General features: G+C 42.9%; 1 protein-coding gene across 1 annotated transcript; it reads left to right on the forward strand.

Annotated features, from left to right (window-relative positions):
• Nucleotides 1–16,434: 16,434 nt before the first annotated feature.
• Nucleotides 16,435–22,124, forward strand: HMGN1 (high mobility group nucleosome binding domain 1). The gene is made up of 6 exons (XM_075542284.1): nt 16,435–16,607; nt 16,921–16,953; nt 17,041–17,070; nt 17,167–17,217; nt 20,799–20,927; nt 21,944–22,124. Exons 1-6 carry the CDS (start codon nt 16,593–16,595, stop codon nt 21,989–21,991), a joined length of 306 nt encoding a protein of 101 aa, XP_075398399.1. The 5' UTR covers nt 16,435–16,592; the 3' UTR covers nt 21,992–22,124.
• Nucleotides 22,125–24,107: the final 1,983 nt, after the last annotated feature.

Genomic DNA, 24,107 nt, shown 5'->3' on the forward strand with positions numbered 1-24,107 from the left:
CGCCGCGCCTGCGCACTGGGGCCCGGTGGCGCCAAAGCTGCGTGACATTGCGCCTGCGCACTAGCGCCGCACCCGCGGGCCGGTGGGGACGTCTTACCGGACGTGGGGAGCTGCTCGTGCCCTGCAACCTTCTCCGAGCCCCGGGCTTCCGTAGCACAGCTCCCGACTTTCCCAAACTCTTGCCACTTTGCTAACATTTATTTTTCTAGAGTCTAGAACCAAGCAAATCTCATTGGCATCGAGTTGATGCCAACTTGTAATGACCCTATAGGACAGGGTAGAACTCCCCCTGGGAGCTTCCGAGATGAACTTTAGGGGAGTAGAAAGTCCTTTCTCCCTCAGAGAAGCTGGTGGTTTCGAACTGCTGACGTTGCAGTTAGCAGCCCAACGTGTAAGCACTACTGCACCAGGGCGCCTTATTCCTAAATCTATTTATTTATACCTAAACAAATGTAATCTTAATTCTTTCCATAGCTAGAAAACGATCAGGTTTTCCAATAGTACTAAGTGGCTGTAAAAAGAAACACCTTTGGTAAGCAATGGTCACTGTAAAAAGTCTTGCATTCACTTTTCAAAATTATTTAATATGATCCATCGAAATAATTTTCAAAACCACAACCCTGTGTTAAATGAAATAACCTCACCAGAAGCCTAAACGATACACCAAAACTCCTGGGGGTCTTAAGCTCTCCAAAGCAATCTCATGAATATCTTGTTGTTTTCTCAAAAACTTGCTAACTTTTATGCTACTTGCCTAACCTAAAATTTAGCCTTTTTTCCCATGTCCTGTGTCTTTAAGGTTTTGTATATTTCACATAACTCGTTCTTTATGTGTTATACCTCTAAAGAACCAAGATTACACATTCTTTATCACCAGATTGTAAAGGCCAAGAACAAGCAAAACAAAACTGTGAAACCAAATTTATATTAAACCTATTTTAATTTTCTTTCAAGAGAGTTTCTCTTTTCCACGTATGTCAAAATCTACTAGTATTTTGCTGGTGGTAGTGGTTTTTCCGTTTTGTTTTGTTTGTTTTTCTATCTCGCCCAAAACAGCTGTTCAAAACGCAGATCCATAACAAAACCATCAACAGATGATTAAAAAATAATTGACTTCTTTAATTGAAATGTCTGGAGGTCTTAGGACTACAGGTAGGTGCAGGGAAGAATCTTATGGGAAGTCACCTTTGGATGCCACATCAGTACTTATTCTCGGGGGGGGGGCCTCCAATGTAAAACACATTTTTTTTTTAATTTTAACAATTTATTGGGGCTCATACAATTCTTTTCACAGTTCATATATATACATACATCATTTGTATAAAGCACATCTGTACAGTCTTTGCCCTAATCATTTTTTTCTCTTTTCTTCTTTTACATTTTATTAGGGACTCATACAACTCTTACCACAATCCATACATATACATACATCAATTGTATAAAGCACATCCATACATTCCCTGCCCCAATCATTCTCAAGGCATTTGCTCTCCACTTAAGCCCCTTGCATCAGGTTCTCTTTTTTTTCCCCTCCTCCCTCCCCCGTAAAACACATTTTATAGAGACCCTTTTATAAGGCCATAAACAAATGATCTGACAAAGACACATCACCTGAATGATGGAGACCATCATGAGGTCAAATTGTGTACAGTTAATTCACAGCCCTGGGCTAATTATGGTGTTGTTGTTAGGTGCCATCAAGTGGATTCTGACCCATATTGACTCTACCTACAACATAACGAGACATTGCACCATCGTCGCAATTATTTCTATGTGTGCTTTCTTTGTTGCAGCCGCTGTGTCAACCCATCTTGGCCAGTGTGTCCTCTTCTTCGCTGCCCCTCTATTTAACCAAGCATTATGTTCCTCTCCAGGAACTAGTCTCCCCTGATAACAGGTCCAGAGTACATGGAACAAAGTCTCCCCATCCTTGCCTTTAAGAGACTTTCTGATTGTACTTCTTCCAAGACACATTTGTTTATTCTTTTGGAAGTCCTTGATACTTTCAGTGTGCTTTCCACCAGCACCACAATTCAAATGCATTCATATTCAGTCTTCCTTAATCAGTGTTCACCTTTCACATCTGTATGAGGCAATGGAAAATATCATAGTTTGGATCAAGCACACCTTAGTCCTCAAAGTGACATCCCTGCTTTTTAACACTCGCATGAGGTCGTGTGCAGCAGATATACCTTGTGTAAAGTGTCATATGATTTTTTTTTTGTTTTTTGACAAAAGTCTTCTCATTTCCTCCTGCCTCTCCCCTCCATTAGTAAAATGGGGGTAAATAAAGTCTACTTCTTAAGGATTGCTATTTGCTTGTAAGCCACGATCAACATTCTTCTTCTAAAGCCCTTCCAATCACAGAGTGTGCCTGTGTCGGGGGTGGGGGTGTACAGTGCCCCTCAGGAACACAAGCACAACTTGAGCCAAAGGAAACAGAATTATCACAGTAATCTTGTCTGGGTTCCAGAAGTCCTTGGTCCCCAGATGTCTTCCCAAAGCCAAGTCCTTGGGGCAGCCATGGCCAACAGACCTCCTTTACTGCTCCCTCCCTCCCCAGGGGCAGGGAGTCCCTAGGTGGTGTGCCCATCTACCAGCAGCCCAAAGGTGTGACTAGTGTATCTCAGGAGCGGGGCTGCCCCCACATTCCACCTCCACCTTCCTTCACTCAAGTCACTCTGCGCCCCGTACCTCTTTGCAGCTCAGGTCTCTCTCAGCCGAGCAACATCTACGGAGACCTCTTCCTTCCAACCCAAACCTCTAGAGCTCTAGAGTCGCCTGTGGGGGGGGGGGGGTGGCAACTCTTCAGGGAGAAGGGCTACAGCTAAAGAATCTGTTATGAGCACTCTTCTCCTTCAGGGTGCTTACAGTCCAGAAAGGGTTTTAGTGGGATTTCCTCTCCCCTCACAACCCTTCCCACATCCAAACCTCAAAACAACATTCCAGCCACCCCAGTGGGTTTCTCGGCAGCCCCTGGCCACCGGCCTGTGCACCCACTCACCCCGGTCCCTGAGGAATGAGTCGCCGCTGCAAATACAGCAACCACCCCCTGGGCCCCACACAAAATACTCAGACTAGGTAGGACGCCCAGCACTTCTTCCAGAAGAATCTTACCCATCCCTCAGTGCAAGAGAAAAGAGTATAACTGAATCTCCTCAGAGACGTGGGGGGTGAGTGCACCACTAAGGACAGCCTGAACATGATTTCTTAACTGCTGCTTCCATGAGCATTGATTGTGGATGTAAGCAACGTGAAATCCTTGACAACTTCAATCTTTTCTCCATTTATCATGATGTTACCTATTGGCCCAGTTGTGAAGATTTTTGTTTTCTTTACATTAAATTGTAATCCATTCGAAGGCTGTGATCCTTACTCTTCTTCAGCAAGTGCTTCAAGTCCTCCTCCTTTGAGAAAACAAGGTTGTTAATAAGCCTGCCTCCGGCCCTGATCCCTCATTCCCCACCATATAATAATCCAACGTCTCTGGTTATTTGCTTAGCATACAGATTGAATAAGTATAATGAGCACATATCACCTTGACAAACACCTTTCTTTCTTATATTTTATTTTATTTAGAAGGAGGCAGTACCACAAGTTTATTGAGCAGTAAAGTCAGGATGCATTGGGGACAGGTCCCCTGCGGATCTACACTACCAAAAGGACAAAAGTCCTGAGATTCCGTGCTCTCGATATTAAACAGTGCCGTATTCCCTTGTTCTGTTTCCAAAACTGCCTCTCAAGTCATGACAGGTTCTGCTAGGTTTTTCGGGTGAGAAATGCCTCGGTCCTTGGCGACACATGAGAAAGAATTCACGCCGATGCCTGGTTTGTGATCCAAGTGGGTTTTTATGAAGGATAGAAGCAGTTTCAGGCGTTGCAGTAAACTGAACACAAGCCAGAGAGAGAGAGAGACCGAGGCCCAGCAGCACAGGCTGAGACGGAGCAGCGGGAAAAGAGAGGGGTGGGCTCTCGATTTTGACCTTTCAGGGCCCTCCGCTGTGAGGCATGGTGGATGGTACGATTGACCCCACTGGCTGAATTAAGCCCACCTGGCCTAGCTAGGGGCCCTCCCAGGTGTCCTGGCTTCCTTTCTCAAAGGCCTGAATTTGTGTATGCCCTGTAGACTTCATCTGCTTCCAACTTCCTGTAGGGGGGCCGAGGCATAGAGAGGAACAACCCCCTTTCCGGCTACCTAACAGAAGTGCTTGCTTAGCAGAAGCAGCCAGCTTTGGAATATTAACTCCTGTGCCTGCACAGATACAAGTGAAGATAAGATCCCTTAAACATTATTTTGCTAACCATAATGTTTGAACCATTTAACAGCTTATTCAATAGATACGTTGAAGGCCAGCCTGAATGAATGATCTTCCTGGGAACATTTTGGGAGAGGGTTGCTGGGAAACAAAATGGCTGGGATTGCCTGCCACTGTTTCAGGTAAAGGCAGAGAAAGAGACCAGGTTGATTCAAGAAACTCTTATTTCTGTAAGAGCTAGGCAGAAGGTAACAGTGGGGTTTGCTATCACCAAACTGCTTCAAAGAGTCAGTGAAAATCAAGCACTTTATAGATGTTAAACTATGTGACCAAAAAAATAAAACAGGTTTTACAGTGGCCCCAGGAGATAATTGACCAGAGGACTCCAAACAAAGTGACAGTAGAAGCAGGTTTCAGGAGGAAACAATGCACATTTCCACAGGTGCTTATAAAGCATCAATTTATGTCTACATTGCCCCAGGGTCTGCTGTACCATTACCCACTGAGGTCTCGGGCTCTGTCGATTATCTAAATGGGTTGCTTGGCTGAATGGCCTTCCTTGCCCCCTTCCTGAGTTAAAACATCCTTCCTGCTTAAGTTTAAAAGGAATTTTTACTGCAAGGGATGGGGTGGTTACATTTGGATTTTTAATAAATGAAATCTTAAATTATGTTACATGTCTTTCATTAGCAGCAGGCTAATTATTTTACCCTCTCTATAAGGGGACGTGGGAGGTGTAGAGGAGCCTACCTGAAGGCTACCTGTGGGATGGTGACTGGCTGAGTTTGAAAGGTGCCTCAGAATAAGCAGCAAACAGAAAGCGGGGAAAGGAAGGGAAAGGAGCTTGGCCAGCATCTTTGGCAGGAGCTTCGCCTTATGTCAAACACCTGGGGGTTTTTTAATCTCCTTCACACGGCAAATCACAGGGCAGGGCACAGGAACCATCACAAAGGACATGCCATCCATCATGAAGTCGCCTCTAGTCAAACCCTGCAACCCCTGCTTCTCAAAGCTAGCTGAATCATAGATCATTTCCCAAACAACCCAATGCCTAAAGCAAAACACTGTCACTAAACTAAGCTATTACTTGCCTTGACTCCAAGAAACCCTTCCCCCAAGATTCAACAGGACAACAGGCTTTTTTTTAAAGTTCTATTGGCATGTCATCTACACGTAGTATAACTCAGTAATTCATCACAGCCAGAAGAGTTGTATAATCATCGCCACAATCAATTCTTGAACCCGTTTATCTTCCTGGTTCTCATTGTTATTCATGTAATTACATTTATGTAATTATGAAAAACCCACCACTTGGTTTTTCACACTCCCCTGAAGCATCCATGTTCGGACTCAATTCTCCAAAGGTTCCCCAGCCGGCCGTGCACACCTTCCAGGAACACTGAGGCTGTATCACCTGAAACTTCCTTTCCTCTCACAAAAGTTACTTGCATGAGAAAAGTGCTTCTGCCACCTGAATTCTTTCCGCATTGAGAAGCAGGAACTGGGGGAAACCATTCCAGAAACCTAACAGTGATACACTTTCAAACACATTCTGCCTGATGGCCAGGCTTTTCACATAGCTGGTCAATATGCAGAAAGAACTCAATGTAAGCTGAATCTATGTGGAGACTCAAAAATAGCGTTAGAGTTCTCACTTAACAACTGTTGCCTTCTCAAAATTATTGTCGTTATTGGGTGCCCTCTAGTCAACTCGGACTCCTCGTGACCCTGTGCACAACCCAACACCACACTGCCCAGTTCTGCAGCATCCTCGTCAGTGTTGTTAGCCTGAACTCCTCGATGCAGCCACGTATCAATCCATCCGCCTGAAGGCCTTCCTCTTGTTCACTGTCCTTCCTCTACCAGCTACCAGGCATATCCTTCTCCAGGAACAGATCTCTCTGGATAACATGCCTAAAGGATGTGAGGGCAAATTTCAGCATCCTTGCTTCTAAGGACTAGTCTGTCTACAGTTTCTCTAAGACAGATTTATTTGTTCTTCCAGCAATCGGCAGTACTTTCAATATTTTCACCAGCACCACAATTCAAGTGCATCAATTCTTCTGTCTTCCGGATTCACCGCCTCACTTTCACATGCATATGAGGCAACTGAAGATACCGCAGCTTGAGCCAGGTGCACCAGCGTCCTCAAGGTGATCTCTTTGCTCCTCAGCACTTTAAAGCGGTCTTCTGCCACAGATTTGCCAGATGTTTGATTTCTTGACTGCTGCTCCCATGAGCATTGTGGTAGTTACATAATCTATTCTCACTTTGAGACTTAAGAGTGAGGGGGCGGAGTTTAGCCTGTCAATCAGGTCACAGTTTGATGACTTCATTTGGAGCCGCTAAGGAGATAAATACACTCACTCCTTGCAAGACATCCCTGTTGACAAGCCACATGGAGCTATGCTAATGGCAGGCAGAGCCCTGGAGCTGGAGGAGCCACGTGGAGACCCACGCCAGCGCTGAGATGCTTCCACTGACACTGCATCCACGAGACTTTCCACCCATGGGCCTGTGATCTTCCTTCACTTGACATCGTTGCATGTGTTGCGTGAGTCTGAAGAGGAATTTACAGACTGATAATAGACATATGGGCTAACATTGGACTTATGGATTTGATCTGGACTGGGCTGGGATGTTTTCTTAATGTACATTTACTCTTTATATAAAACTCTCTCCTATACACATAGGAGTGTCTATGAATGTGTTTCTCTATTCTACCCAGACTAACACAGCATTTATTTGATTCACACCAAATGAAATCCTTGACCACTCCAAACTTCTCTCCTTTTATCATGATATTATCTATTGGTTCACTTGTGAGGATTTGAGTTTCCTTTAAATTGAGTTACAATCCATACTGAAAGCTGTAGTCCCTGATCTTCATCAGCAAATGGTTCGAGTCCTCCTTACTTTCACCAGGCATATCATAAGTGACTAATAAGCCTTTTTCCATTCCTAATGCAAACCTAGTGCTCACACTGTAAGTTCAAATACAGTGTATAATTGGATAAAAGCAAAAGATGGGTCACTACTTCCCTGGCCAGGGTTGTCTTTTGAGAGCTAGAACCTAATCAAAGGGAAGCATAAAACTTGGTTCTACAAATTTCGCAAAAACGTATTACATTAGGGTTAAAAAAAAATCCCAGATTCAATATTATTGTACAGAAACAATTTTATTGAGCTTTAAACAGGACAAAGACAATAATCCAGAAGACGGAAACCATCAGCATGTACCCAGGACAGAGACTGTGAAATTCCCAAATAACAGTTATGGTGTCCAGTGTTTATGACAGAGGACAAAGGAAATCATCCTAAGGTCTCATTTAGGATGTCACTTCATCTCTGTCTGGCAGGACGACAGGGATGAGAGAGGGGGCAGGAATATAATTAGAATATGTGCTTAGCTGCAGATTTTAAAAGGTCACAGGATTAGCCATGGGCAAATCATTCAGAAAGTGCCTGGGTAGATTATTTGTGTAGGTCCCATCATCCTCTGTGTGAGCACTTTTCTGCACACCGCTTCATCTGTTTTCGACTACATTCTGCCTGAGGGCAAACTGCCTTTCCCTGGGCTTGTCTAAACACATTTTGTTGGTTTAGTGGTCAGCGAGTATGGGGGAAGTAAAGTGAACTCAAATAGCAAGACTCAAGTTGCTATGAGGGCTCGTGCTATAGACTGCAGTTTTCCACAAACCAATGGCTTCAGAATTTTAGGTCTATACAATGTGAAACAAGTGTCTACAAAATATGAGTGAATCAAGATTATTAAGGTGGTGACCAAAGCTAGAGCAAGAGTGTGCCCCTCCTCCATAGGCCATCCGACAACCAGACGCCCAGCTCCCACTATCAATTTAGAGGGAGAAGCCACCTCAAGATTGTGGTCCCCTCCCTTCCTGACCATCGCGACCCCTGTCGAGGCTGCAAGAGAGCTGCGCCCATTCCTACTCACTCTGTAACCAGCGCCTACTCCTCCACCCCGCCCACAGGGGTGTCGCCCAGCTCTGTAAGGTGAAACGTTTACCCAAAAAAAAACACTGGAAACTTTACTTGACTGTGCAACTGTGGTGAGAGGCGCTGCCCTTCCGAAACGACTCGGTTTGAATGGTTCTACTCGCTCCTGTTGCTTCATCTGAGCAGTTCTTTAAAAAAAAAAAAGCACTAACCGTTGAAGATTGAATTCTATCAAGACAGTGAAAGGGAGTATGAAGGGCAGGAACTTTCTGTATGATTCAGTTCTGACCCAGCACAGATGAAACTGTTGAACAAAACTCTCACGGATCTGTTTTTGTTTCTTGTCACCTCTAACAAATAACCACAAATTTGTGGCTTAAAATGGCACAAATACTCACACAGACACAACATTTGCCAAAATAATCAGACACAAGTTTTTGGCAAGGAAAATAAACAAGTTTCATTTTTGAGATTGATAGCACAAAAGCAGGCAGAGGGTTGCTTCCGCTACTGCCTCCCACAACAAAGAAAAGAGAGGAATTTGAATGAAGCTATGGGTATCAGATCAGAAACACCATGTCTTCTTCCTTATGCCTTATTTTGCTCCAGCTGCTGCTTTCTGTGCTTCAAGTGATGACAGCACAATGGAATAATTTATCTTTCTTCTCCTGGAACCAAAAAGGATTAGCTGGCCTGGTTACTCATTAACTAACATTCTGTTCTTTTTTTTTTTTTTTTGGTCATTCTATTTATTTATTTATTTTGAAATCTTTTTATTGGGGCTCATAAGGCTCTTATCACAATCTGTACATACATCAATTGAGCAAAGCACCCTTATACATTCGTTGCACTCGTCACTCTCATAATTCACCTTCCACTTGGGTTCCTGGAATCAGCTTGGTTTCCCTTTTTTTCCCCCCATCCCCCTCCCTCCCCGATACATTCTGTTCTTAAAATCACAAGCTACTCATTTGTTTCCATCCTTACACGTAAGGAAACTAAAAATATATATACTAAAATCATACATTCTTAGTAATTCTTAAACCACATTTTACTTATCCTACCATGACTCTATCTAATGCCAGCTTATGTAAATAATTTCAATAAAATTGCCTGATTTTAACTTCGAAAAAGAAACAGCAAAAGCATGTTCATCTATTCTATGTTCTAGATATTCTAGATTAAAACTACAAAGCCCCATGACAAAGTCAAGCAAAATGCAGAGGGGCCGAGGAGCCCACTGAGGGCGGATGCCTTAGGAAGTCCCAATTTGGGCTCATCAGCCTAAAGCTCAGGTGTCCACAGTCCGGAAAATCCCGGGGAGCAGTTCTACTCTGTAACACAGGGGTCAGAATTGACTACATCACAGCTAGTTTGGATTTCTTTTGTTGTTGTTGTTCAACTCTCAGATTCCAGCAGAAATGATACTAAAAAATGTATGTCAAGAGTCAAATACTCCACAAGGAGTATATAAGAGCTAGATGAGCCCCCAATAAAATGATTTAAAGTGGAAAAAAAAGTCAAATACTCATGTGGTGAGTTAAGCAAGAAATCAAACAAGAGCAATAATTCAATAGTGCAATCCAGTGAATTATTTAATATGACTAGCTAGCCTTTGTTACTTTACCCACCTCTGTTTCCTATGCATCTGACTCAGAAAGTGGGGTAAAATGCAGATTGGATTATTTATCCGTTCTTCCAGTGCTGGCCATTTGGGTTGTTTCCATCATTTTGCTGCCGTGAATAGCGCTGAACAAACGTGTGTGCACTTGTCTACTCGTGTTGTGATCTCTCTTTCTCTAGGACATATGCCATGTGGAGGGATGGCTGGGTCATAGGGTGTTTCTATCCCTGCTTTCCACAGCTGTACTGTTGTAGAGTTCCAGGCTCTCTGCGTCCTTGAGTGCACTGTTTTCTGTTTGTCTGCCTTACCTTTGCTGCTAATACTAGGGTGAGGTGCTAGCTCATTGTTCCTTTGATTTTCACCTGACAAATGGCTGATATTTCTCCATATATGTTTGCTCACCACGTGAGTGTCTTTTTCAGTGAGATGGTAGTTCATATCCTCTGCTCATTAAAAAATCATTTTATTGGAGGATCTTACAGCTCTTATAACAATCCATACATCCATTTGTGCATATATTGCCATCATCATTTTTAAAACATTTTCTTTCTACTAGAGCCCTTAGTATCAGCTCCTAATTTTTTCCCTCTCTCCCCCAACCTCCCACCCTCATGAACCCTTGATAAATTAAAAATTATTAATATTTTCATACCTTATACTGTCTGCTGTCTCCCTTCACCAACGTTTCTGTTGTTCATCACCCTGTGTGGGAGGGGGCAGGGTGTTAAAACATTGATCATTGCCATCAGTTCCCTCTTTCTCCCCCCACCTTTTCCCTACCCTCATGGCATCGCTACTCCCATTATTGTTCCTGAGGGGGTTATCTGTCCTGGATTCTGTGTGTCTAGAGTTCTTATCTGTACCAGGTAAATGCTCTGGCTTAGCCGGATTTGTAAGGTAGAGCTGGGGTCACAATAGTGGGGGAACTAGAGGAATGTTAAAGAACTAGAGGAATGGTGTATGTTTCATCGGTGCTATACGGCACCCTGGCTGGCTCGTCCCTTCCTTGTGTCTCTTAGGTGAGGGGATGTTCAATTGTCTACAGATGGGCTTTGGGTCTCCATTCTGATGCCCCTCGTTCCCATCAATATGGTTGCTTGTTCTGGTTCTTCTGATGCCTGATACCTGATCCTGTGGACACCTCGTGATCACACAGGCTGGTGTGCTTCTTCCATGTGGGCTTTGTTGCTTCTCAGCTAGATGGCCACTTGTTTAACTTCAAGCCTTTAAGATCCAGATGCTGTATCTTTTGATAGTCGGGCACCATTCGCTTTCTTCACATTTGCTTATGCACCCATTTTGTCTTCAGTAATTGTGTTGGGAAGATGAGCATCACAGAATGCCAGGTTACTAGGAAAAAAGTGCTCTTGCAAGTAGTGCTTTACTTATCTGGAGTCTCTCTTTTTCATATGCAATTCATGATTGGTTTTTCCAACTCTTTAATGAATGATACTAGAATTGGGATAAGGGCTACATTACATCTATTGATTGCTTTGGGTAGTATTGATATTTTCACAATATTGTCTTCCTATCCATGAAAATGATATATTCTTCCATGTATATAGGTCTCTTTTGGTTTCTTGTAGTAGTGTTTCCTCGACATCTTTTTCTCTGTTTATGTTCATTCCTAAGTATTTATTTTGTGTTATTTTGTTTTTTAATCATTTTATTGGGGTTTCTTACAGATCTATAACAATCCATAAATCAGTTACATCAAGAGAACTTGTACATGTTGCCATCATCACTTTCAAAACATTAACTTTCTACTTGAGCCTTTTTATATCAGCTTCTCTTTTCCTCTCTCTGCCCCCCCATGATCCCTTGATAAAATTTTTTTTTCATATCTTACACCATCTGCAGGATTATACAGTGATTACTGCCATTGGTTCCCCCTGTTTGCCCATGTACCCTCAACTTCCTCCTAGCCTCATGGTATCACTATTCCTGTTACTGTTTCTGAGGGGTTTATCTGTTCTAGAATCTGTGTGTCAAATCACTTATCTGTGCCAATGTACATATTCCGGTCTAGCAGGATTTGTGAAGTAGAACTGGGGTCATGATGGTGGTGGAAGGAAGTCTTAGAGAACTAGAGGAATGTTGTGTGTTTCCTTGGTGCCATACTGAAGCCTGGATGAATCGTCCCTTCCATGTGACCCTTCTGTGAAGGAATGTCCAATTGTCTACAAATGGGCTCTGGGTTTCCACTCTGACCCCTTTTCTTCACATTCTGAAGTATTTCCATCTCTTTTGGACTATTGATAATGGTATTGCTTTCTTAACTCTTCTTAAAAATTATGTTTCTTAGGATTAAAGAGTTCAACTGATTTTTGTATGTTGATCTTGTACCCTGGTAGTTTGATGAATCTTTCAATTAATTCCAACAATTTTGCCAGGTCTTTAAGATTTTCTAAGTACAGAATCATATCATCTATGAATAGTTTGTTTCATCTTTGCCAACTTGGACGCCGTTCATTTCTATTTCCTGTTGAATGGTCCTGGCCAAGGCTTCCACTTATGCAAGTTTTATGTGAACAAAGTCTTCATTTCTTTGGGTTACATATCCAGGAGTAGAACTCAATGTTTAATAATTTGAGGAACTATCAATTTGTCTTCCAAATAAGCTTAGGTGACCAGACGTCCCGCTTTTGGAGGGACAGTCCCGATTTTAAACAATTTTCCCTGGGTCCCACGGCATTTTTAAAAAGTCCCGATTTTTGGAAAGAATGCACGACAAGCTAGGGTATACGGTTTTCGGCTGCCATGTGGCTATTTTGCCAGGATATGAGTTTTATCAATGGTGTCCCGCTTTTTAACCAATGTTAAAATCTGGTCACCTTAAAATAAGCTGAACAATCTTTACATTCCCAGGAGCAGTGTATGAGGATTTCAATTTCTCCACAACTGCACCAGTGCTGTTGCCTATATATTTTTATTTTAACCATGGGAGAAAGATGAGGCTTTCTACTCCATAAAGATTGACAGTGTCAGAAACCCACCAGGGAAGTTGTACTCTATCCTGCAGGGTCAATATGAATCGGAATCGACGCGATGGCAGTGAGTTTGGAGTTCCTGTGGAATGGGGTTAGCATTGAAACTAAAAGTTTGGCAGGGCAACCCTTCTATTGGCACCACAGGAGAGAGACATGACGATCTACTTCCATAGAGATTTCAAACAAGGACGCCTTGTGGGACAAGACTGCTCTGTCACATGGAGTCACCGTGAGTGTGTTAGTCTGGGTAGACCAGAGAAACAAAGTCACAAACATGCATAGGTATATAAGGGAGAGAATTATATACAAGAGGAATTGAACATGGAGAAAACATCCCAACCCAGTCCAGTCCAAGGCCATAAGTTTGATATTAGACCATATGCCCGATACCAACCTATAAAGTCCTCTTCAGACTCAGGAAACAGAAGCAATGAAGCCAAACGCAGGACAATTACAAGCCAGTGGGTAGAAAGTCTTTAGATCTAGTGGCGTTATAAGCATCTCAGTGCTGGCAGGGGTCTCTCTGTGGCTTCCCCAGCTTCTGAGGTCTGGTTGCATCCATGTGGCTTGTCTTCAGTAATGTCTCCCTGGGAGTAGCAGAGAGAGAGAGATTGTCTTCCGCCTCCAGGGCGGAAGTACCAGATTTTCCAGAATTCTCAGGAGGCCATGCCCACACAGAAGTGTCATTGGCTATCTGTAGATCTACAGCCTGGACTCCACCCCTACACTCTTAATCCTTAAAGTGACACCAGATTAGTGACTACCACAATGAGCTTAAAATCAACTTGACAACATCTAACAACAACATTAATTTATCCAGGTGATTGTCAATGTCTTAGTTCCAGAAATGAATGGCAGACTCATGTATTCTCATTATTTAGTTAACTAATTATATAAAATAAGAGAGAGCTGTTCATTAACAATGATTGTGTTTGCACCATTAAAAAATTGGAAAACAAAATTATGCAATAGATGTCATGAATCTAAATGTGTATGTAAGTTGTTGCACGGAAATCCAATTTGCAATATAAATTTTCATCCAAATCACAACTAAAAAATAGTAGTTTAGTGTTCATAAATACAGCAAGGTCTACTTTAATGTGGAGTTGAGCAGAGGAACATTAGCAAAAGATTTAATATATTTCATTATTTTCATCTTGCTTCCATAGTAAAATACACTTGATAGATTAACGAGTCTGTTTTAGAAAATTCAAAGGAAAAGGGGAAAACTCATCCCTTTGATGATCTCCCAACCACCTTGACAACTATGAACTCTGGCACTGTCGCTAAAGATATAATTCTCTTTTCCATTTAGATTGGGTTAGAGAAAGGAGAGAAAGCCAGAATATTTCACATTGTTTCTTTCTTTTTTTAAAAATCTTTTTTTGGGTGCTCATACAACTCTTTATCACAATCTATACATACATTAATTGTATAAAGCACATTTGTACATTTATTACCCTTATCATTCTCAAAACATTTGCTCTCCACGTATGGCCCTGGCATCAACTCATTTTCCCCTGCCCTCCCAAGCCCTTGATAATTTATAAATTATTATTTTGTCATATCTTACATTGTCCAACGTCTCCCTTCACAACAGAGCCAATGAGTAACATAACAGTGAAGGGGGTAAAGATTCAAGTTTAAAGAATTTTATTTTACTTGGATCCACAAGCAACATCCATGGAAACAGCAATCAACGATCTAAATGATGCACTGCATTGGACAGACATGCTACAAAAATTTTCTTTAATGTGTTAAACAGTACAGATGTCAATTTGAGGACTAAGGTACACCTGACTCAAGCCATGACAGTTCCAATTCTCATCTACATATATAAAAGCTGGGTAGTGACTACAAGACTGAAGCTATATTGGTGCATTTGAATTATGATGTTGGTGAGAAATACTAAATATACTATATACGGCCAGAAGAATGAATAAAAGTGCCTTAGAAGAAATATAGCCAGAAAGCTCCTTGGAATGGAGGATTGTGACTTCCTCTCACCTACTTTGGACATGTTATTAGGAGGGGCCAGCCTGAAAGACATCATTCTTGGCTAAGTACCTAAAACCAAACCTCCGGTCATCTACTCAATTCTGAATCATAGTGACCCTATCGGGCGGAGTAGAACTGTAGAACTGTTCGCTGGGGTTTCTAAAGCTGTAAATCTTTACATAAGCAGATAGCCATTTCTTTCTCTCACACAGCGCTTGCTGGTAGGTACAAACTGCTGACCTTGCAGTTAGTAGTCCCATGGTAACCAATTATGCAACCAGGATTTTTTTTCGGTTAAAGCACAGGACCAGCAGATGAGGAAGACAACTGTCTGCATTCACACAGTGGCTGCAACAATGGGCTCAAGCATACACAGCAGTGGTTGTGAGCATGGCTCTGGATACAAGGGTTGTGTGGGGCACATACAACATGGGTCTGAGCGGATACCATAGCACCAAACACAACACTGCTCCTATGTTGAGCGAAGGAGCCATCTGTTAGACGCCAGCACTTCAAAGTCTCTTCCTCTCCAGAAATTCCAGTATGCAACTTTCCGTTCAAGAATGTTTTCGGTGGTAATCTAACTCAATCCGGACTTTAATTCCTACCCCCCCCCCACTCTCTCCATCAAAGGAGGTACAGTGCCCGTCTCTGGCCCCGGGGTTTCCAGCTCAGAACCCCTGCAAGAACATTTTTTTTCCATTTTGGAAAGGTATTTAGTTGAATAAATAGCCGATAGACGGCTGAAGTTAAAGGGAGCATGCTTTCCCACACATCTGCGCAGAAAGGCGCAGCCCTGCGGGTCCCCGATGGAGAGATGGCCCTGAGTGCACTGGCCAGCGAGAGCGGTCATGGCGGCGCTCCAGGTCACTCAGGCCCTGTCAGGGGCAGTGAGACCACCAGCCAGCCATGTGCACTTCCTGCTGGCACCAAGGACGCACACAGAAGCAGCCGTGCCGAGTGACCCCGCGGGAAAATCCCCAGCGGGGCCCAGCCGCGAACGGAAGAGCATCCATCCCGCAGGCGCCGGGCGGGGCGGGGGCTGCGCGCGCGTGCCGCTCTCCGCGGCCCGAAGTCCCCCCGGCGCCAGTCCACCAGGCCGCTCCCCGCAGGCCGCGCCCCCAGCCACAGCGACGGGGGGCAGGGGCCTGCTCGCGGTCCTCATGGCCCTTTCTCTCCCCCACTACCGTGCAAACCCCAACCCCTGCAGCGGCCCCCGGGGCGCCCAGGTGTCCCGGAGGATTGTGGGTGGGGACGGCCGCCCGGCCACGTGCCGCGTGTGCGCCAATCAGGGCGCAGAGCGCACTTTGCGGCTCGGCTTTAAACAGGCTGCGCGGAGAGGCGGGAGCGGCCTCGGGGGCCCCGCCCCGCCCCCCATTCCCCGGGTCCAGAGCCCCTGGGGGCGGCGGGAGGGGTGGGGGCCACCCCCGGCGGAGGGCGGGGCGCAGCGGCGGAGTGACGGCCCGCCTCACCTATTCTGCACGCGGGCGAAGGCGCGGGCTCGGCGGGGGGAGCCCAGTAGCCAATGGGCAGGGGCGGGGGGCGGCCCGGCCGGTGGGGAGGGGGAGCCCGCGGCCGGGGGACGCGGGGGGAGGACGGGGCGGGCTCCCAATCCGGTTCCATCCGGTTCTCCCACCGCCCCCGCCGCGGGTCCTAGCAGCTCGGGCAGCGGCGGGCAGAGCGGCAGCGCCAGCAATCCAGCGTCGAGAAGGCTCTCGGTGCCCCGCGGTCCGAAGGCGTCCTGCAAGCGCCCTGCCCACAGCCACGATGCCCAAGAGGAAGGTGAGCGGCGGCCCGCGCGCCCCCCGCTCTCGGCGCCGGGCCAGCGGGGCCCGGGCCCTCGGTGCTCAGCCGGCGCCGGGCCCCGCGGCCCGGGAGGCGCTCTAGGCCCAGGGCCCTGTGCGCACGTCGGCCCGGGGGCGCGGGGCGCGCGTTGGCGAGTGTTCTGGAACGTTCGGCGCCGGGCCCCCCCCGAGATCTGGGTGGGAATTTCGAACGGGGCGGCGGGAAGCCGCTGACGTCACCCGGCCGGTCATTGTTTGCGGGGCGCGCGCGGCCACTTTGTTTGACTCTCCGGGTGTGCTTCTCTCGGTAGGTCAGCTCGGCCGAAGGGGCGGTGAAGGAGGAGGTAAGTGAGGGGGCCTGGGGCGGGGCGGGGGGTGCGTTCAGGCGGCATTCCTTCGGCACCTTACTCATTTTCGCTTTTCTCTCAAAGCCCAAGAGGAGATCGGCGAGATTGTCCGCGGTAAGTAGCTGGAGTCCGCAGGCCCTGCAAGGCAGTTGTTTGTTTGCGATGGGATGGTACCCGGCGAAGAAACTTCATGCCAATTTTGCTTTTCAGAAACCTGCGCCGGCAAAAGTGGAGACGAAGCCCAAAAAGGCACCAGGAAAGGTAGGATTTAAAACTTACGTGGAAATAACTTGGTGCCTTAATTGTAACTTACTCATTACCATCGAATCGATTTGGAGTCTGCAGCACTGGGTAGAAAGAATTGCCTTGGTAGTTTCCCAGGCTGTAAAAAATTTCAACTTGTTCCCACTTACATGCAACAGTGATCGCTAATACCTGAGGCTTTTCTTAGACAAAGCCATTCTCATCGACGACCTAAGATCCTGTGACATGGTTTGTATCAACGATTTCCATTTCTTTGTCCCTTAAAAAGCAGAAGTACCTTACCTTTAATAAGTAACCAGAAGCCCTGGGGCGCTGTAGGGTAAACATTGGACTGCTAATCAAGTTTACAGTTCAAGCCCACTGTACTGCAGGAGAAACATGAGGTGGTCTGCTCCCATAAAGATTTATAGCCTTAGCCGGTACGACGGTGGGAGGAGGGGGAAAGACCTGATCTGATACCAAGCGCTCACATATAAAGTAAATGTTTAGGAAATGATGATGGCCACATGTGTACAAATAAGATTAACACAGTGGATTGTTGTAAGAGCTTCCAATAAAATGATCTTTTATTAATTTATGATCTTTTAAAAAAAGATAGCCATGGAAATCCTGTGTCGGTTTGCTCTGAGTCACTTGCTTTAGCAATAGTTCTTAGTTTTAATAAAAGTAATAACCATTAGTCTGGGTGATTAAAATATGAATGGAGTCGGCTCTTCATGAACAGACCATCTTACTGCTGCTGTAGAATTTAGGAGACTTGTGGCAAATGAAAATGCTAGCAAATGGTTGATAACTGGCTTGCAAAGGAAAATCACTTTCTCCTTGATTAGTGTGTCAGTTCATGTCACCATTTGTGTGGACTTCTTTTTCATTAAGCCACGAGGCCCAAAAGGGGGGTGGGGAAGGTGGTTGTGCATAGCTTTCCCAAGCCAAGGTATGGACTACCATTTTGGGTGGGGACAGTACATAACTATTGTAAAATATTTAATTTTTGAATATGGGTAAAGGTGTTGCCAGAATCATTTTACTATTAACAGCCTTTGAATTACTGAGTTAACTTGAAGGGTGGCTGTTCACGAATAGACCTATGACTGTACTGTTCAGATGACAGGTTTTAGAAAATTATTCTCATACTTAGATACACACAAAATGGAGCTTCCAAGAAGTTTTTTAAAATGGAAGGAAAAGATAATGGAAGATTTCCAATAATGTTTAGAACCTTCCTGTGCGTTAATAAGCTTGAAAGTTAGCAAAGCAATTTATGCACTAACCCAAAAAAGACTATTTGGGGTGTATAGCTTTGGAGCCATTTTCTGCAGAGCTTTACGGGGTACTAATTAATTGTTGCCCGCTCAAAAGAAGTGGCAATTTGAAGTCTCATTAAAAATAATTATTTTCTTGTTGCTATCACTTATTTCCTAGAAATTAGCTGGAACTTTTAAGTTGTTTGTAAAATTTTTTTATGCTGAGAAACTACTAAATTTATACTTTTGTTAAATACTGATCTAAAACAAACTTTTTCTTGTGTTTCGTTAAATTGTCAGGAAACCAAACATGAAACAAAACAAAAAAGTGAAGCCAGGTTGTGGTTTTGAGAGCTCATAAAAGAAGTATGTCACTTTCTTAGGCCCCCATTACTGCAGTTACTCTGCATCACAGGGTGTCACTGAAACTTCCTAAAGTCCCACAAATAGTCTTCTTATAGAGTATTGGTGTGAACGTGTTTAAACCATCTCTTTTGTCTTTGCTTTTTTTCTCAATCTCCTCAATAAATTTTTTCATGAAAATAAGTTCTACCTCAGGGAGTAGATAAGTCATTATATTTTCCTCTTCTCAGTGAGCAGCCAGCAGGTAATGCCTCATTCATGTCATTGTCCCTTTAAGAACAAAACTTTCTATTGAGCTTTTCTAAGATGGATAGAAAGGGGTGTTTTTTTTAAAAGTTAATTTTTGTAATAAAATTTTGTGTTCACAATTGCCCTGGCTTTGTTTAAAGCCATTCACAGAAGGAAAGCAAGCACTTGATAGAGTGATTACCATACTGCATGGATGTTTTCGAAAGCATACGTATCTGTGTTCTGACTTGCACAAATTTCCTTCTCGCTGCCTTTGATTCAGTGCCGATTCATAGTGACCCTAGAGGACAGGCTAGAACTCTTGAGTTTCTGAGACTGCAAATATTTGTGGGAGTTGAAAGCCCTGTCTTTCTCCCAAGTACAGCCTATTCAGGATTCTGTAAGTTCTTTAGATAACAAAGTACTGATTATAGTTATTATATTTTAGAAAATAAACTAACCTTTCACAGATTAGCTCTTTTGCTTAAGTGTAGTCTTAAAGTATTAATCCCACTGATTTCTAGTAAACATTTTCATTATCTATATGGCAGGGTGGCCTCAAATATGTTTAAGGAATTTATATATCCTAAAACTCAGAAAACCAAACTGCCACTGAGTTGATTCTGATTCTTAGTGACCCTGTGGGCAGAGTGTCCCTATGGATTTCTCAGGTTATAAGTCTTCATTAGAGCAGAAAACTATCGCCAACCACCTCCATGCCTCCAGATGTCACGTAGTTCCTGAAGGTATGTTGAATTACATATGGGTTGCCTTGACTGCTACCACTAGTATATAATACTTGCATTGATTTCCCGACCCTATTGAAATTGATAGGTTTTCCTACATATTCATAAGATTCTGTAGCTCAAAGAATTGGTGGCTACTGATAAAACTGGATTCCAACTCAGCAATTCTATAAAAGTTCTGAGGCTAAATCTTAACGAGTAGACACCCTTGTGTTCCTCAGCTCCTGGTGGGTTTAAACCCCTGACCTTGTGGCTTTGCAGCCCAAGTACACTCCACTACCTGAACTTGTACTGATAGGGTCCTTCTATACTACCTACCTATGACTCAACTGTTTAAGCTGCTGCTGCATATTTTATTAGAGAAATTTTTGTTGTCAAGCTTAGTAGATAATGCCCACATTTTTTTCTCTTGCTTTAAAATGGCTTAAAGTGTTAATCTTTAATGTTACAGGTTATCACTCTGCTAATATCCTCTGCTTTCCAGATTGTTTGAACATGTAAATGAAACTGACAAAATTCAAAATTGGTTCTTTCAGCTACTTGCTAAGAAATCTAGTAGCGTAATGGTTGGTTATGAGTTGCGCTGCTAACCACAAGGTCATCACTTTGAAACCACTAGCTCTTCTGAGGGAGAAAGATAGGACTTCCCACTGTAAAAATGTAGTTTCAGACACCCATGAGGGGCAGTTTTACCTTGTCCTTTAGGGTCTCTGAGTCAGAATTGACTCATTGGCAGTGGAGAAATAATGAAACTTGAACTTCCAGTTTAATCTGCATCAGAAGCTCTTTACCAAAACGATCTATGTAAATATTAATACCTTTTTCCTTAGCACTCATTTTCCTGAATTTCTGGGTTGAATCTTAACATCTTAAAACTAGGTTTTGCACACATTGTAGCACTAACAACTAAGGTTGACTGAATGGCATTTGGATGTCTATGTTACAAGTCAGAATGTGGTGGTGTAAGAACTCTTAAAATATACTCAATCTATTATAGGATAAATCTTCGGACAAAAAAGTGCAAGCCAAAGGGAAGAGAGGAGCAAAGGGAAGACAGGCTGAAGTAGCTGACCAAGAAGCTAAAGAAGACTCACCTGCTGAGAACGGAGAAACGAAAAACGAGGAGGTCAGAAGTGTTTTGTTGGCTTTTTCACTCTGAACAGTAGATAATTGCATATTTCTACAAAGGGGAGTAATTGCTTGCTGTTTATAGTGAAAGTACGTATGAGAATTGACTTTCAGGAAACTGATTTTAAGTGACTCAGCGTTTCACTAGTAACTGATGTACTGTGTCTACAGTTCTTTGAGTGCGTTTTTAAAGATCTTAATACATGGCATAAGATTCCGTTTTCATGTTAAAAAACATTGAAGTCCCAAATTACAATCCATGGTCGTTTTGTAATTTGTTAGAATACAGAATCTTGTTTTTATATTCTGGATATTGCTTTCCAAATTCTTTTTTTTTTTTTTTAGTCCATTCCCATTATTTGCTTTGTGCCTTGGCATATTTTTCCTACTTCCATTTTCTAATCAAGAAGATTTTGTTTTTGTAGCCACATATCAAAGTAGCCAATTGTCTCTGGCTAAATGAGAAGTGCCTGTCCTAACTAATCCAGTCCCAGTTAGAAATGGAGAGGGGAAAACAAAAGCTTGACCTCGGCCAAAACGGCAACCCCCTGCCATGGAGGTAATTCTGACTCCTAGCACCTGGCACAGCGTTTCTGAGACAAATACTCTTTATAGTAACAGCTTCATCTTTTTCTCTTGTGGCATTTGGTGGGTTTGAACCACTTATCCTGAGGTTAGCAGTCTGATGCTTAATCCATCGTGCCATCAGGGTTCCTAGGCCTTCTCTACTACATGTTGTTTAATTATTTTTTAAATCCTAGTAAACATTGGTGTCTCCGTGCCTAAGTGCTTGGCACATTGACAAGTGATGTGACAGTGTTGCTGTTCAGATTTACATCCACGGCACTCCTACAGTGTTGCTATGAATCAGAACCAACTTGGTGGCAGTGGATCTTTTATTTTTTCAGAGTTGCATATATATAATTACAGGCGATATTTAGTTAATGCTAAAAACATTGTAAGATTATAGCAGTGGCACTAGAATTGAGCTTTTGTTTGTCCTTTGATTTGCAGAGTGCAGCCTCTGATGAAGCAGGAGAAAAAGAAGCCCAGTCTGATTAATGTTTGTCATGTCTCATCAGTGGGCCCTGTTGCCTCCCTTCTTGTACAATCCAGAGGAATATTTTTATCAACTATTTTGTAAATGCAAGTTTTTTAGTAGCTCTAGAAACATTTTTAAGAAGGAAATCCCAATTCATCCCATTTTTTTTAGTGTAAATGCTTTTTTTAAGACGTGAAATCATTTACTGGTTGCTTATTTTTTAGTACAACCAGAAAATAGTGGGATGTTAAATTGTGGGAAGATTTGACTGTCTTGGGTGTCAACATAACATTCCATGGGAAGGGGGGAAGTTTTTGTATCCCTAATACAAAACATTCTTAATGGCAATTTGGAGTCACTGTCATGCATTTGTATGACTTGAACATTTAAAACTTTGTTTCCACATTTGTTCTCTTAATAGAACCATGTCTGAAACCATTCTGCCATCATGGCTCTGGTCAGAACTGTGCATTCTGTAACAGCTTTGGTCGTGGTAGTCCAGTGTTCCTGATCACTTTGTTACGTGCTGTGAAGGATTGAACATTTGAGTGTGTAGTGTGTGACATTGAATTGTGAATTAGTGGGATTTAAGATGTAAGTTTACCAGCATTTGAAGATAATGGTACTTGAGCTATCTCTTTTTAAAAATTTGCCTCTAAATTTAAAGCTGGAAAGTCACTGGAATTTAGAAACAAATTTTGTCTACATGCCATTTTAGGATTTTGGTACATGCGTTAAGGATTGTGTACAAATTGTTCATAATGTCTCTGTACTGATCGCAAAACAACCAATAAAATGCCAGTTACAAAAGAGTTTAAGTGCATTATTAAGTTAAAGCTGAAATTTATTGGAATTTCCACATTTGGTTTTCTAGATTTGGGGATTTTTTTCTTTTAAAATTAAATGAGTGAATCAAAGACCTAAACATAAACCCCGCAACCAGGAGAACGAACCATCAATGGAAAAGTAGGTACAAATGTTTTAAGTCTCATTGGCATAAAATTCACATACAGTTAAATAGGTAAATCATAGTTAAAAATTGTATTATCTCCACAATGAAAGACAAAACTTAAAGGCCCTAATAACAAGGTATAAACATGCTACAGAAAGGAAAGCACGGGACCTTTTAAAAAGATGACATTCATGCATGTTAAAATTTTGAGGGATTTGGGAGAGCAAATGTGAGAGGGAGGGAGCACTATGATTGTGATGATGTATATACAACTCACTTTTAAAGCAATTTAACCTTGGAATTGTGTATGTGCATACCCTATCAAGAAAATTAATTGAAATAAAAGCAAACGACCAATGGTTACCATGGGTGTAGGAGAGTTGCTTAGAGGCCATTGAATTTATGTTAATGGGGGTGGGTTAATTTGGAAACGATCTTGATAATGTTTGTACGACATGAGCATAATCAATAGGGCACTGGATTGTACATGTTGAAGTAGTGGAATAGGAGAATGCATATTTTTGCCACAATTAAAAATAATTACATAAATAGAAGGAGGAAGAAAATTTTAAAAGAAGAAAGTACTTGAGAATTGAATGTAGTAATTTTACTACTCTTGATATGAATGAGTTATTGTATTATATGTAGATGAAGTGCTAATAAAACAGCCCTAATGTTGACAGAAAATTAGTAATGATACATCAGTTAAGTCTACAGATAATGACATCTTAAGAAAAATACAAATGATCCAATTTCTTAAATGAACACAAACCAACATCAAAGAGGAAATCTAGGCAGCCAGCCATGCTCACATTCATTAGTAATAAGAGAGACACACTGAGACATTGAGATAGATATCACACCAACACTTGTAGCAAATTTTAAAAGGCAGAAAAGAGCTAACGGACGTGGAGGAAGAATGCTCATACATTTCTCAAACATGGGACTGCAGAGTTGTACCGCTTCTGGAAATCATTACGGCACATCCAGCAGGAACAGACACATGCACGCTGAGGTTCATTGCAGCAGCAATTTCAATAACAAAACCGGGAACAACCGAAACTCCAATTACACAGGGATGCCTAAGTTGGCACATTTATACAATGGAATATTCTGTATCAATAAACTGACTCAGCACAAGGCCCACTAAGCAAAGTTGGTCAATTTTAAGAAGATAAATACTT

Source organism: Tenrec ecaudatus, chromosome 2, assembly GCF_050624435.1.
Source record: "Tenrec ecaudatus isolate mTenEca1 chromosome 2, mTenEca1.hap1, whole genome shotgun sequence".
NCBI lineage: Eukaryota > Metazoa > Chordata > Mammalia > Afrosoricida > Tenrecidae > Tenrec > Tenrec ecaudatus.